Source organism: Montipora foliosa, chromosome 10, assembly GCF_036669935.1.
Source record: "Montipora foliosa isolate CH-2021 chromosome 10, ASM3666993v2, whole genome shotgun sequence".
NCBI classification, from domain to species: Eukaryota; Metazoa; Cnidaria; class Anthozoa; order Scleractinia; family Acroporidae; genus Montipora; species Montipora foliosa.
Window position 1 is genome coordinate 2299247 of NC_090878.1, and position 15000 is coordinate 2314246.

At 37.3% G+C, this 15000-nt stretch overlaps 1 protein-coding gene across 2 annotated transcripts in view; it reads right to left on the bottom strand.

Annotated features, from left to right (window-relative positions):
* Window positions 1-15000, bottom strand: part of LOC137973694 (uncharacterized) — a 41161-nt gene that overhangs the window by 11106 nt on the left and 15055 nt on the right. For both annotated transcript variants that reach the window (XM_068820567.1, XM_068820569.1), the window contains 13 exons: window positions 13612-13690; window positions 12528-12621; window positions 12235-12308; window positions 11408-11510; window positions 10631-10719; window positions 10025-10057; window positions 9245-9336; window positions 6079-6167; window positions 4982-5060; window positions 4435-4523; window positions 3063-3139; window positions 1631-1752; window positions 662-693 (listed from right to left, as the gene is read on the bottom strand). In XM_068820567.1, coding sequence (XP_068676668.1) covers window positions 662-693; window positions 1631-1752; window positions 3063-3139; window positions 4435-4523; window positions 4982-5060; window positions 6079-6167; window positions 9245-9336; window positions 10025-10057; window positions 10631-10719; window positions 11408-11510; window positions 12235-12308; window positions 12528-12621; window positions 13612-13690 — 1052 coding nt within the window. The remainder of the gene's footprint in view (window positions 1-661; window positions 694-1630; window positions 1753-3062; window positions 3140-4434; window positions 4524-4981; window positions 5061-6078; window positions 6168-9244; window positions 9337-10024; window positions 10058-10630; window positions 10720-11407; window positions 11511-12234; window positions 12309-12527; window positions 12622-13611; window positions 13691-15000) is intronic.

The following is a 15000-nucleotide window of genomic DNA, read 5'->3' on the forward strand; positions in this document are numbered from 1 at the left end:
TTCTAAATGTTACCGCCTTTTTATGACTGAGGTCTATAGGTAGCAATAGGTAGAAGGGACACTTGATGCTGGATGTCAAAATTAGGCATGCATCTAATTAGGGTCATTTCTGGATATAAGTGCCACTTTGTGCCTTAACCACAAAAAGTCAAGTTCTTATTGACAGTATCCTTAACTCCAGACAGTACTTTTATCAACAAGGAAGCACTTAATCAAAATGTTGATAATGGAAGTTGTATTTATCATAAAGTGTTTTAAACTGCCTGAGGAACTAAATTCTTCCAGATGAAATAATTGTGCCTTTGAAATTCATGTATGCGCGAATGGAGGTGACTGATCAACACGAACAGATTATTATTTGCCAAAGCCGAAGCTGAGGTAAATAACTGATCTGTGAGACACTGACAAATCACGATATTTTGCAATAACCGAATTCAACAATAATTGTTTTATCATTCGATGACTGAGTTTGTTTTCAGAATTCCCAACAATTTGCCATTTTCACACAAGAGCGTGGTTTCAATTATGCATGAGCAGAATAACACTTACTTGCACGTCACATGGTGGGCTCTTGGCCAACAAAAAAGAAGGAACAAATACATTGAATGATAAAACTTGTTACTTGATGGACATGATGGCCATAGTCTTAGATTTAAAATACCTGATGTCCAACTTCCACTTTATCACCCAGTGCTAACAAAGATAACAAACATAACATATTTCAATCCTTTATTCATTAACTCAAAAAAAAGGGACAACTAGAAAATGGCTGTAAATCAGAAACATTTTTCCTCATGCACACAACTTCTTTTCGTTTGATTTTCTTCCTTAAAATGCATTGAAATTAAAAAATATATATACCGAATGCTGACACTGAATTCTGAAAACAGTTTTTGAAAATTAGTTTCACAACCATCTTGTACATGCAACGTCCAATAATTACTAACCTACAAAGTTATTGCTTCATATGTATATTGTACATTTGATTTTCGCTCACTGGAACAACTGTAAGTGTTATAAATCATATTGAAATTGTTTGTAAATTTTACTCTCTCTTACCCTAAAACCCAATTTTTGATTCTACAAGTAGCTTCATTTTAAAAAAGTATCCACCTTTGAGCCCAAAAAGTTATCTTGGACTTCAGGGTATACCTGCAATACACACTGGTACTCTTTAGCTTCTGCTTCAGGTACCAGACACAACAGAGTGACCATTTTTTTAGTTGTATTTTTAGTTAGATATTGTTCCTTTGTCTTTTCCTCCTTTTATTTACAGTCATCTGTTTTTTGTACAAGAAGCAAAAGCCCCATGTTTGGTCACTGCAGATAAGCCACACCCTGAATTTGGCAGGTCAAATTTTGGAAAAAAGTTTGTTGAGAGAAATCACAAGAAATCCAGAAGTCGAATCTTTATAAGTTCACTGTTTGTCAAATGTTAACTCACTATTAATATTGAAACCGAAAATACTTCAAAGTCTTCCCCACAATTTTAGCACTTTAACATAATGAACATCAGAAGCAGCCTTTTTCAAATGTTCCCACAGATAAGCTGCACCCTGATTTCTAGCCAGGATTTTTGGGAAAAAGGTGTGGCTTATCTGTGTTTCTGGTATCACGGTAGTCCTCTTACCAGGCTTTCTTCTAACTGGCTCAGGTTTTCTACGCCCTCCTCCTACAGAATTCCGTGTTCTTTCACCCACAGCAGAAGCTGCTCTGGATGTCCTGAGTTTGGTACTTCTAGCTGAGCCACACCTTAAAAAACAGGTTAATACAAGGGTCATAATAAGATCATTTGACTTTGTTTACTTCCGTTATAAACACTTTGGAACACAAACCAAATGCACTATGTGGGAAAACTCTGAGTAGTAATTGTAATCAACGAATATTTGCATGTTCATGTTTTTAGCAACCCCGATTGGCTATGCCAAAAGCCCCGTGGGGACAAGAGATTGGCAAAGTTTGATATTGGATCCCTACCCATAGAGAGAAGTGAAACTGTCACGAGGTCAACGGTCATGCCAGGAAAGAATCCAAAATGCCTTTTACGATGGAGAAAGTGGCAAGTTCTTCGTGAAAACTGGCTTGTTCTCTAATTATCATTTGTTATTGATCTTCATGTGGGAGTGGACAAAAGGCCGAATCAAGCCGATTTTTGGGATTACACCGTCCTTGATTGCAGAGTGATCACTGGCTTCAGAGATTCCGAGTTTCAAGCCTTAATTGTCTTCTTTTAATGAAGTAACCGAGAAATTTCAAAACTAGCCCAGAGAGCCTCAAATCAACACAAGGTGAATTAAAGGAAAGTTGATTTCATTTATTTTCCTGGCTGTAAACCAGGATAAGCCGATTTTTTTCAGCATTTCATGTTTCCCACATAAACCCTACAAATATTATTGCTATGATGACTGAGCAGTTGAATATGAGTTTGGGTTGCCTGTACTCGTGCCAGTCCTATTTATTGATTGATCAGAAATAGTTCAAAGAAATACTTAATTATTATTCTTCACTTTAACTGTATTTAACCCCAAGATGACAACAATAATATTTCACATAGATAATTATGTAAACAATGTTTAGTTGAACCAAGTAAATGTTCTTTCTTTTCATACTACTTAAAATAACAAAGGAAGATAACTCTATTTTTTGATACCTACAAACTCCGGTTATACAGCGTGTAAGGACCAAATTCTTTCGTGTTTTCTAATCTAATGATTCTAATTTTTGAAATACTGAAAGAGTTAGACTTATTAGCAATGTGAAAAAATATGCACCATAATGCACAAATTTGCAAATGAGACTACACTGCTGCATTAGAGGGGAAGGGATGGCACAATGGTGAGAATACTCCCACAAATGTGGCCAAAGTTCAATACCCATACTTTGCTTCACAAGTGGGTTGAAATTATTGGTTCTCTTCTCTGCTATTCCCTTCTCCACAAAAATCAACCTATGATTTGATAAGACTTGACTCGATTTCTTTTCAGTGTTCCCAATTACTGCTCTAATGCTAAATACAATTGAAATGACTAATATGTCTGAGTTTTCATATTGGTGTGACAAACCTCTGAAGCTTTGACCAGACTGATCCTACACAGGACTGTGGTCTTTCTTTCTTAGATGTCTTCACAAGCCACTTAGACTGCATTAATAAAAGAAGACAATCGATAATTTAATCACTCACTGAAAAACTATGTCCCCATTAACTCTTTGACGTCCAAACCGGCCAGACTTCGTATTTTACTCTGTCTAATGCCAGACGATTTTACTTGTCAATGGAGAACCCCTGGGAGTCAATGGGTTAAAAAAACCCACAGATTAGGCAATGCGTCACAACTTGTATTGTTTTTATTTATTACATATGATGTCTATGCACATCCATTTATAACAATATTATTTTCTAACATTTGGCGCCCAGGATCTGAGTTATTAGATGGGCTTGATCAAAGCAAAGCCACACCACAAATGCGAGAATCACATGCCTCTTATTAAATTAATTATTAACTCTTTTCAGTGTGTGGGTTGTGTAGTGTCAAACATGGCTGTTTACAAATAATGAGGGAAATGAGATGAGGCCCATGGTTTATCCTCCTTGTCTGAAAGGACTGCAAAGTCAAATACTTTGTACTTGCTGAGGGCAGCACTTTCTTCTCAGTAAATAAAATAATAAAGTAACTGTTATTTTAAGACCCTGAATGTTGATCAATCCGATGAATCAGACTCACAAGCTTCTGTTCAACAGATTGGTGCCTTCTTTTATTAACCGAACCAGGCTTCAGAATGGGAGGTTATGTAGGTTCCAAGGCAAACCAGACAATTACTTAAATTGACAAGCATACAGAGATTTTAAAAGCTGACGTTTCGAGCGTTAGCCTTTCGTCAGAGCGAATCCAAGAACAAAAATTCATCTTCCAAATCAGCACCCTTAATCACCATGGTATTAACCAACGCTTTTCATTTAATTAATGTATTCCTATTTTTTACATTGCCATGTTACCACCAATAGCATAGCTCCTACTCCACTATAAAAACTACACACAACCCATAATTCCTCGATTCGCTCTGAAGAAGGACTAATGCTTGAAACGTCAGCTTTTAGAATCTCTGTACAGTGGTCAATTTATATTATCAACTCCCTTGATAAAACCAAATTTTTGCAGACAATTAATTAGCTACGTTCTTTAATGATGGATGTGAAAGTGCTCCTTTTGTACTCTATAGGCTTCTCTTCTCTGGTAAGATCAATCAACTGGTGCTCTATCTATCTCTTATCCTTTGTGCATAGTTTATTAATAGAGGGAACTGGTTTTGAAGCTTGGTAACCATCAAAGCAGCAAACAAAGATGCCAAGATCTAGATCATTGTCATCACATTTACCACATGACTGAAGGAAAATCTTATCCTAAACGGAAGAAAAAGATCTAATTGTCAACTTACGGTTATAACATAGCTCGGTTGATGCATTTGAGCATTCTCGTGTTCCAGTTCCTCTTTCCTGAGTGTTTGATCTTTCTTGTTCCTTCGCCCTAAATTATAGGCCAACCTTCATGACACTGTTTAAGTGACAAGACCTTAATAGTAATCCCTAATACCATATTGATTTTCTTCTCAAGATACAGATAGTGAAGCAAACTACATGTAGGAACAAGCAAGGAATGGGTTTGTGCTCTGATGAAGGGCAAACGCTTCATTGAAACAACAGTTTTGTAATATTTCTTTACAGTGGGCAATTAAACAGATAAATGCCTCACGCCTGCTTGTTTAGGAATCAAAATGTAATGATGACTGGTAAAATTGCTAACCTTTAAGAGGTATCATCAAAAGAAGAGGCAAAATTGGTTTGGTATAGGTGAAGAAAGAGATCACCTATCTTACCAATCAAAAAATGAGGTTGTGTGCACTTTTATAGACTAATCTCTTTGCATTAATTGTGCACTCATTTTACGACAAGGAAAAGAAAACTTGACTAATGACAGAATATCACCTGAAACTGCAGGGATGGTATCATAAATGCAGGTAAGAAGATAATCAGCAATATCTGCGGCTGCCTCACTCTTCCCTCCCTTTTAAAGGTGAAAAAAAATCAGCTGTTTAGAAGGTAATGAATTAAAACTCTGCCTAAGTACATTAATATATGTCAACACAGAGTCTTCCAGTAAGAGCCATGTTTGAGCACTTCCCTGGCCTGTTGGTTACACCTCACCAAAAGGAAGCTCAAACAAAGACTATCGTGTAGAAAATTAATATTAAAAACATAAATTTGCTTTCCCATGTACAATCCTATACTTCTGTTCTTTTTCATCTTTTTATGGACAAATTGTACCTTGATCTCCTCATTGTTTGATTAAACTGTCCATAATAACAATGAAATGAACTTTTTTAATGAAAACATTTTAAGACACCACTCCAGATATATTTTAGAGAAAGTGTTCCACAGAGAAACAGAGCAGTTTCAGTACCAGTAGGTCTCCTAATGATTTCTGAAATTCATCACTTTAAATTGACTCTGATCAGTGGTGTCATAATGTTGGATCCAATGTTGGATACATTACCTGAATAATACATTACCTGAATAAGAATACATTAACTGAATAAGAAACTTTGATAAGACATGCTCCTCAGGAGCAATGTTGTTGGCACAAAAACAAGTGATTTGTAAGTGGATATCAAAGACATGTTTACAGCAACAAGTCCACTGTTTTCCAAACATAATGATCATCACTGTAAATTTAACTGATGCGAAATGGTTTGTTCCCAAGCATCACCAAGTTATTTTTCATTTTGTGACTGAATAACCAAGACTTCAAACAGTGCAAGTGAATGCTTGCCTTGTGTTTCCCCCTTAGCCCAAGAGTGATTGACGTAAATTTTTCCCTCACACATTAATTACGCTGTCAAGCAGACTGGTGACATTAGAATAATGAAATTTATCACCCGGGATTTTTTTCTAGATATACCGGTAACACTAAATTCCTATGACTGACATCAAAAGCATTGTATGGCAGTCAGTAAGGAGAATTGACATTCAGATCTTGACAGTGAAAGGGTTAAAGATTTTTTTTAGAGATGACAGATGTTTACCCCCTCAGACTGAGCTTTCCAGCTTAAGGCTTTCATCTTTTCACCAATTCCACAATCTCTAGTGGCTGTTATGATCAGGTCCAAGACACCTGAAACAAATAAAAGAGATCTTTCTGTTTTAAGTTGTGAGAAGTAAAGTTGTTACAGCCTCACAGCACTAAAGCTGCACATATTTACTTTAGTTTTGTATACCAGAATAACTGTTTACAGGAGTTTCTATAAGCTTGTGATGAGAACGAGGATGACAGTGTGGCTAATATTAACCCATTGACTCCTGGGAATGAGACCACAGATTTTACTCTGTTTAATTAAAACACCACGCCAATAGGTGCCGTTAAGGTTGCAAGAGAGGTGGGGTACTCTCCTCAGCAGCAAGGAGGTCCCCATGGCAACTGTGCCACAGTCCACCTCCCATGGCACACATCAACACATGACTGAAACCAGTGTGTGGAATGCATACTTAATCCTAAACATTGGAGGGAGAAAGGGAAAAGCAGGCGAGTAAGCCACAAGGTGACTCAAGCCAAAGCACATAGCAATGCACCTGCAAACCTCCCTGGAGTCCCCACAAATATCACAGAAAAAACTGCTGCATTGGCTTGGTTTTTACTTTGCCTAAATGATATTTAGCCTCATTTAACGCCAGACAATTTTACTTGTCAACTGTGGGCGTCCTGGGGCACCCAAGGAGTGAATGGGTTAAAGAGAATAGTGCTGGTTACTTTAACAACAATAACAATAATTTTTTTCCTTTATTTGTCAGTTAATAAGAGTTAATATATTTTTTTTTGGCTGAAGATTTTAAAATAAGATTAAGCAAAAAGACAGCATGTAAAAAGTATTTTTAATTATGAAAATTTAATTTAAGTTACACCAAATGCAATCACTTATTCTTGTATTGAAGAGTTTATGGTCAATAAATTATAATTTAAAAAAACTAAAAAAAAAAAATAATAATAATAATAATAATAATTATAATTATAATTATAATTATTATTATTATTGTTATTATTACCCTATATCCTAGCCAAGTTGTAGCTTGCTGGAGTTTACCTTAATTGACTGACTTGGCCGAGCTAAGCGGTTTTCATAGGAGATGATCTGTAGGATTTCATGGCAACCGAAACAAATAGGTATACCACAAAATTAAGAGTCTATGGTATCCATATCAATGAGTACAATAACTTTGTTTCCAGCTGCACCAGGAGTGACCTCAATCTACAAGAAAGACCCAAGTGCATCTACACCTGTTTTTTCTTGGACACCTCTCTCTTGATTTACACCAAATCCACACATTTCTCAGAAAACAGCTCCTCAGATTCTACCATGAAAGGTTTGTTACTAATTTCAACACTAAACAGGGTTCTCAGTTTAACCAGGTCCTGTAACACCTGTTACGAAGCCATGTCACAGCCAAGTATTGTTTGCTCATCGACACTTTCTTTGATGTGATATTAGTCCAATGTTCACACAGAAAAGTTGGCTGCAACCACAGCATGACATGGTACACATGTAGGAGGTTCACAGGGTTAAGAGTTCTTGTTTCCCTCTTAACTCTCTTCATGCTGCCTTCTGTTGTTCTCAAAAACTGATGTTTTTTCATAAAGAGTCCTTTTCCAAGGAATTGTTTCTGCAGCTTCCATCTCTCAACCGGCCAGGCTGATTTCGGTCCTCTTCAAGGTGTAGCCTTGGGCTGGTCTTTGCAGCATCTTTTGGGGCACCTTGTGGTCTTTTGCAAGATGCAAGTTCAGAGAAGAGGATTTGTTTGGGAAGGTGGGAGTCTAGATTTTGGGCAGGATGTCCAGCCGCTCTTAGTTTATGTCTGGTAATCATGGCTTCTAGGCTTTCTGTATCTGTTTGAATGAGCTTGAGGACTATCATTGTTAGTAATACATTTGGTCTTGGCACTTGATTTGCAGAATTTGACGAAGTTTGGATAGGTGGAATCATTCAGGTTTTCAGATGTCTCTTTGGTAGGAGACCCACGCTTTGCACACAATAGGGAAGAAATGACCACAGTGCTGTAGACCATGAGTTTGGTTTTTAGGTTCAACCCAGAATTACTGACGACTCTATCAAAGAGATTTCCATATGAAGCATGGGTGGCCTTGATCCGATTGTTGATGTCTTTTTTGAGGTTAATACACTGCCAAGGAATGAGAATTCATTAACATTCTCCAGATCTGATCCATTGATGCCAACTTTGGCCTCAGGAAGTGGTTGATGCTCAAGATGAGGTTGCAGAAGGACCTTGGTCTTTGCTACACTGATGGTGAGTCCGTAGCATGTGTAGGCATAAGCGAAGTTGTCCGCTGAGTTCTGAAGGTCTTCAAGTTTATGGGCCATGGTAAAGTTGTCATCGGTATATTGGAGCTCTGTGACTCGCACGTTGTTTGTACAGCTGTAAAACCAACTTTGATCAGAAGATCACCTTGATCAATTGATTGAAGAGTTACCGCTATGAAATATTGTCTCTCAATAAACACTAGCCTCCATGTTACAGGGTATTTCCACAGAACATAACTACTAAACTCAATTGAGCACCATGGTACTCCACACACGCAACCAACAGAGTCTATCATGGGATACCCAATAAAACAGTTTCTGGTCAAGAATGATTTCCAGTCTAATACACTATAATGACTAAAAGTTGCACAGCAATGACTGTTCAAAATTCCATGGCGAAAGATTTTAAACCAGGAAAAAAGTCTGCCCTCGTTGCAGATCACGTACATGTAGCTGTCCCAACTGTTGTGAACAAAGACACTAGTTTTGTATTTTTGTGCCCTCCACTTTTTTGTATGTTATTATCGGTAATACTTCTTCTGTTTCTATTTCGAGTAGACACCTTGTTAGCAGTTGAGCTTTATTGTGTTGTGTTGCTAATGTTTGTAGTTAATTGCTTAATGGAATCTATACAATGTCATGTAAATAAATAAAATTAATAAAATTGCAACAGAACTGAGTCAACCTTAATTAAGCAACTTTAGAGTGGAAGAAGCATCTGAATTTCTGGCTATCAGGGGCAAAATTAGATAAAAAACCATGCAAATAAACCTTTAGAGATACATGTAATAAGAGCAGTTTCAGAGGATCAACAGCTTTGATTCTATTAAGTGCATTGCAGCTGTTGAAAACAAAATGTTTTTCAAAACAACTGACTTACCAGGGTCTTTTCCAATGATTTCAAAGAAGACAGGGACAATACAAAGTAGCTGAAGCACTTCTGATGCTAACAAACACCTGTAAGCAGCTTTCCTAAAGAAAAGGGATAATTATAATAACTAGGGATCCACTGTAATTGGCTATGCTGTAGTGGTCTCCCCGCCTAATAATTTTTTTTTTTTTCTCCTTGTATTATTTTTTCTATTTTTACCTATATATTTATATTGTATTCCAGTTAGGCGAAGCTAAATAAATAAATATTATCATAATGGTATCTTAACCCTTTCACTCCCAAGAGTGACACATATAGATTTTACTCTGTCTAACGCCAGACGATTTTACTCGTCAATGGGGTACCCCACAGGAGTGAAAGGGTTAACAACAGCTAGATTCACTCAAAAACTATGTCCCCATTTACCCTTTCACTCCCAAGAGTGATGCTTATAGATTTTACTCGTCAATGGGGAACCCCATAAAGGTGAAAGGGTTAACACTGTTCTCCCAAAATTCCTTTAGAACAAAACCATTGTCTGCATATCTGGGTACTGTACTCAAACAATGCATAATTCACCACTGCATGTACTTAAATAAAACCAGTTTACTAAGCACTCTTGAAGGTCAAAAACAAGACAATAAATAATTAAGTATTTATAGGCTCTATAGTAATGGTGTCCCAATCAAATTACCAGTAAATGCCTTGGTAGTGTAGATGATGCAAGGGGCACTTTCTTCAAAAGTACACAAATGTAGTAAAGTATAATTTAATTAATTACCAACACACCTAACATCCAGCTTTTTTCTTGTAGCCTGATACCTAATTGTGAATTAAAAATTATCCTCAGTGACAATAAGAAGAATGATCATATGGATGGCTAGTTATACCAGTCCTGGAAATTTCAGCAACTATTGTGTTGCGTGCAAAATGCAAGTCTGTTTTCTTCTGCATGCAATCTGAAAAGTGAGTGCAAGCCCATCAAGACATAAGGAAAGTCCCAGCAGGACCAATGTTAGGTACACAATACTGTTGAAATATTTACAAGACAAAAGTAACAAAAAAGCTTAAAGGGGGATATATATAGATACAAGAGTTAAGACACAGATCAAAGGAGTTTAAGAGCTTGTCTATAGAGGCTTTGAAGTCTAACTAGTGTATATGGGATAATGCCAAAAACATCATCCAAACTGCGTGGTCAGGCAAGGGATATTGTGCTGTACCAGGTCTGTCCTGGGTTGCAGAATAGTCACTAAATAGCTCAGGAACTCAGTATGATAAAGTCTTTGGGTCAAGAATGCATCATGAAAACTATTCTTCAACCTATTTTTTGGCATACACTGTATTTCTAAACCAGAATTACAAAATACAGGTTAGTTAGGTTAGATTCCTTACTTTGATATGCTGTCTCCATTAGCCAGTCTAACAAGATCAGCGACAAGGTCATACAGACATAAATACAATCTGTTGTACAAGCCACCACCCTTACAAAAAAACAATAAACATACACTAACTATCACAAATACTTAATTCTGCCGGGTATACATTAGCTATGACGAAAAGAGATGCCATTGACAAGCTTTGGGAAAAATTTACTTTGTTTATCTCCCTCCAACTTATGCCCTTGCACCATGTCTTGCCTTGAAAGAAGTGTCCAGCACAGAAACGTTTCCGATAAAATTCAGGGTGGGGCTTAATTTTGAAAATCTGGAGTTTGCAGCATTCCAATCAAGCCAGAACACAATCAAATAGGATAATAAAAAAAATGATCAAAACAGGACAATTTGACAGGTGCCTCTCCCTAAATAAAACCCCTCACAAAGTCAGTCTAATGAAACAACATTGAGTTCTACTGGTATCTCTCTCTCAGGACATCTCATGTGGAGCGGTAGACAAATGAGAAGCATCTGTCCCAAGACTGAAGCTTTCATTTTCATTGTAACATGGTTAATCAACACTTTGTGTAGCTAAGTTGAATTTTATTTATTTATGGGGCCAAAAGAACAGACAATGTTGGCTAAATTAATGTTCAGCTATAACCTGTAGCATGCAAATTTCCCATGGACATGCATGTAGGGGAAAAAATTAATAAACATTGGCTTCACATCATTCTACATGACACAACACATGCAAAAACTCCAACATGCTGGAACCTTTAATAATGTCACTCACAATTTGCTGATCACGTTCTATCTTTACTGCACTCAAAAGCAAAGACAGCACTCGGCATCTGACTTCCCGTGATAGCATGAACAAGTCCATTGTATCTATATTTCTGCAATTTACCCATTTGAAACTCAATTACGGCTTGTGTTAATAAATGAGGTTTGCAGGAGTGCATTTAATGTATGAATAAAAAAGCTCATCTGGAGCAATAATTGGTTTATTTTTTATTGGCAAGTATGTAAGATTTCACTGAAAAAATCAAGCAATGATAACTTATGACTTTGAAAAAGGAATCCAAGTGCATAGGTCACCTAGAGAGGACTCTGAGTAAACTGAAGGCTTTCCTTTATGCCAGTCAGGCTGGTTTTGTGACCAGGTACTGCTCTTTGTAATCTTTAATAAATGAAATTCTGTAGTCAACATGCAAACAAAGTCGTGGCCAAGTCATGGCAAAGTCATGTTTACAGTTAGCCAACTTGCCGGTGTCTTTAAAATGAAAAGCCCTGGGATTGTAGTCTACAGAGTGAGGTCTCACTGGACTGGATTATCACCACCACCACCATTAGTTAATCCACTCTTCCAGTTTGGATGCCTTGGAAAACGTCATTCCAAACCCAATATGAAAATTGCAAATCCACACTTTAACTTCCCAGAGTATCTTGCAATGACATTTGGGAATGTCATTTTCCTTGAATGGACAGGGCAATTTAGTTTCCAAAAGAGGAAGAATGAAATAATCATGTCTATTTATTTATTTATTTATTTATTTATAAACTTCGCCAAAGACAATTAGCAGGAGAGATGCACTAGATAAACAGTAATAATCTCAATACCTTATCTTTCGCAGTCTTGCAACATCTAGAGTTTGCTGAACAAGCACTGATGGAATGGAAAACTCCAGAGATGCCTGTTAAGGATTCAAAGTATGTATAAGAGTTGATTAAAGTTTAAAGGACATACGTTACAAGAACATGGCCTTACGAACAGTTGCTAGAAAGCAGGACTGGCTCCGAAACATCATACGAAGCATTGTACGTCTTACAAAAGGACTACATGTACACTGTACCTGAACACCACAGTGATGCAGCACACTGGTTACAAAAATGAGCTTGAAACTTAAACTTACCACTAACATTAGTAAGAGCATGTTACACCTTTGCTTGTTTTCACTTCTGTAGTTGATCAAGTTCAATATCAATTGTGATGGTGTTACTTTTCCTCTGAGACAAAAAAAGCAGAATTTTGTTCTGGCCTTCAACAGCTCTTTAGCCCCAGCCCCTCCCCACTTGACCACTGAAGTCTATCCATCTTGTGGTTACATAACTAGGATGTCATGCTAATTTATATCGGACCACATAAGTTAATGTAGGACAAATAAAATGTGGTGTGTTCAATGAACACGTCTGATTCTCTTTCTTGAATATAATTATTTCAACCATCCACATGGCTGGCAGTGAACACAACCCAGCCACAAGCCCCTAGATGTACAGCCCCATCACAACTTGGCACCGGTCACACTGAAGGGAATTCAGTGGAAGATGAAGAATGTAAAAAAGTAGATAATAAAGCCAACAGTAGCTATGAAATTAAACTAATCACTCACTGAATGTCCCCATTAACCCTTTGACGTCTAAACTGGCCAGACTTAGTATTTTACTCTGTCTAACGCCAGATGATTTTACTCATCAATGGGGAACCCCTGGGAGTCAATGGGTTAATAAGAAGTTCTTATTTACCCCTTGACCCCTGGGAGTGAGACGCTAGAAATTTTACTTGGAAGTGGGGGGTCATGAAATAATGATTCATTTCATATATCATTTCATCATTGATTAAAATGCACTGGTTACTGTACACACTCTTCACGGCAAATCACATACAACCAATGACATCATGTTTCCGCTGACCAATCAGCACTCAGACCAGAGTAGTTATAGGGTCAACTGACACTTTGACTCAGAGGAAGACTTCTGCTCAGGTTAACAAAACAAATGACACAAGTCACCTATAGCAGTCCTGCTCAGGACTACACTTACCTGCAGGATCAAATTTAGTACACATAGGTTTTAAAATTACACATTCATTCCAACGCTCAGCATTGAAAATGATGAAGAATGAAGAGGAACGAATAAAGAACTACTGTTACAATTCTGACAGAAAATATGATTATCATGTCTGAGTTCACATGACAGCAAAGAAGAGCTTGTTCTTACTTGGTTGTGTTTTTCATAACAAGGTTTACTTCCTCCTGTAGGCAGTAAGCCAGGTATATCAGCCTTCTCTTATCCAAATCTGTTTTAATTAAACCAAAGATGAAACTTACAATACAAAATTAATATTAAAGAAAAAATTCATTGCCAAGGATATGCAAAATTTTCATGGTAGCCCTTCAATCAAAAGCCAAAGAAACTTCTTCTTAGCTTTCTGATAGTTTAAAGTGCTGCCCACACTGTTACATGTAACACAAAAGATCAATAAGAATCAATTAAAGGCAGACCATGCTGTAAGGTTATTGCACTGCATCTCATAACATTGTATTGGTACAGTTTAAATCCCAACAAAGCAAAACAGTCAAGCAAAATTTTCTTGACACTCAAAGAAAACCTTAACTTGGAACACTGGTACAAGATCTGGTGAAAGTGTCCAAGTCACAGTACAGTAACACATTGGTTTTCATGCTAAGCAAACAAAAGCGGTGATTTGGCAAGCCAAATGTAGCAAAAATTTAATGTTGTCATTTTTATTTAATTTAACTCATGTATTCATTAATTCTTGTTATGTCTGTTTAATTTAATGGACATTTTACTTGTAAAATAGAGTTAACTACTTAGAGCACTTTTACATCTGCTTATCAACAAGAACAAGAAACCATTAAGGTTCTCATCTAATGTGCATTGCAATGACCATGATAAAGACTCTAATCTGCATACCTCGATGGACATATCTTTGTTGATATATTAGAATACACACCAGCATTGTTGCCAGTTTGTAATTTATATCATGCTATGCTCTTATCAGATTGACCACGTTGATCAATACTCAATTGTTGCCACTTTACGCACATGCTACCGTGTCTTGTAGGCTTTCTTTATACAAGTTATTGTGTAGTTTCTCCCACCCTTCCCTGCCCTGTTTTTCAATAAAGATGGACTACAGGTATGGGTGCACACCTGGCACTTTGCATTGCACGTAGCAAGTTGGGTGGGGCCCCTTACCCACCATCACCATCTCAGCTGTGGTTTCCACCACATTTTGCAGGCTCACATTAGTACTTGTCACTTCCAGCCACATGTCGCAGGGTGTGTTGCTGCCACCCTCATTTGTTGCATTGCTGGGTGTGTTACTGCCACCCCCTTTATTACTCAGGGTGTGTCGCTGCCACCCTCATTAGCTGCAGCACGGGGATGTTGCTGCCATCCCCATACAGACACTTAAAGGGTGTATTGCTGCCACCTTTCTTTGTGCTAGGGTGCACCAAATAGCTGTAGTCCCATTTACTGCCAAAGACTGTGTAGTCCTTTGTATCACTATGACATAATGAACTATAATGCAAGAAAGTTGTTTATGCTTCACTTTTGTATTAAAGTTTAAACCAGACATAA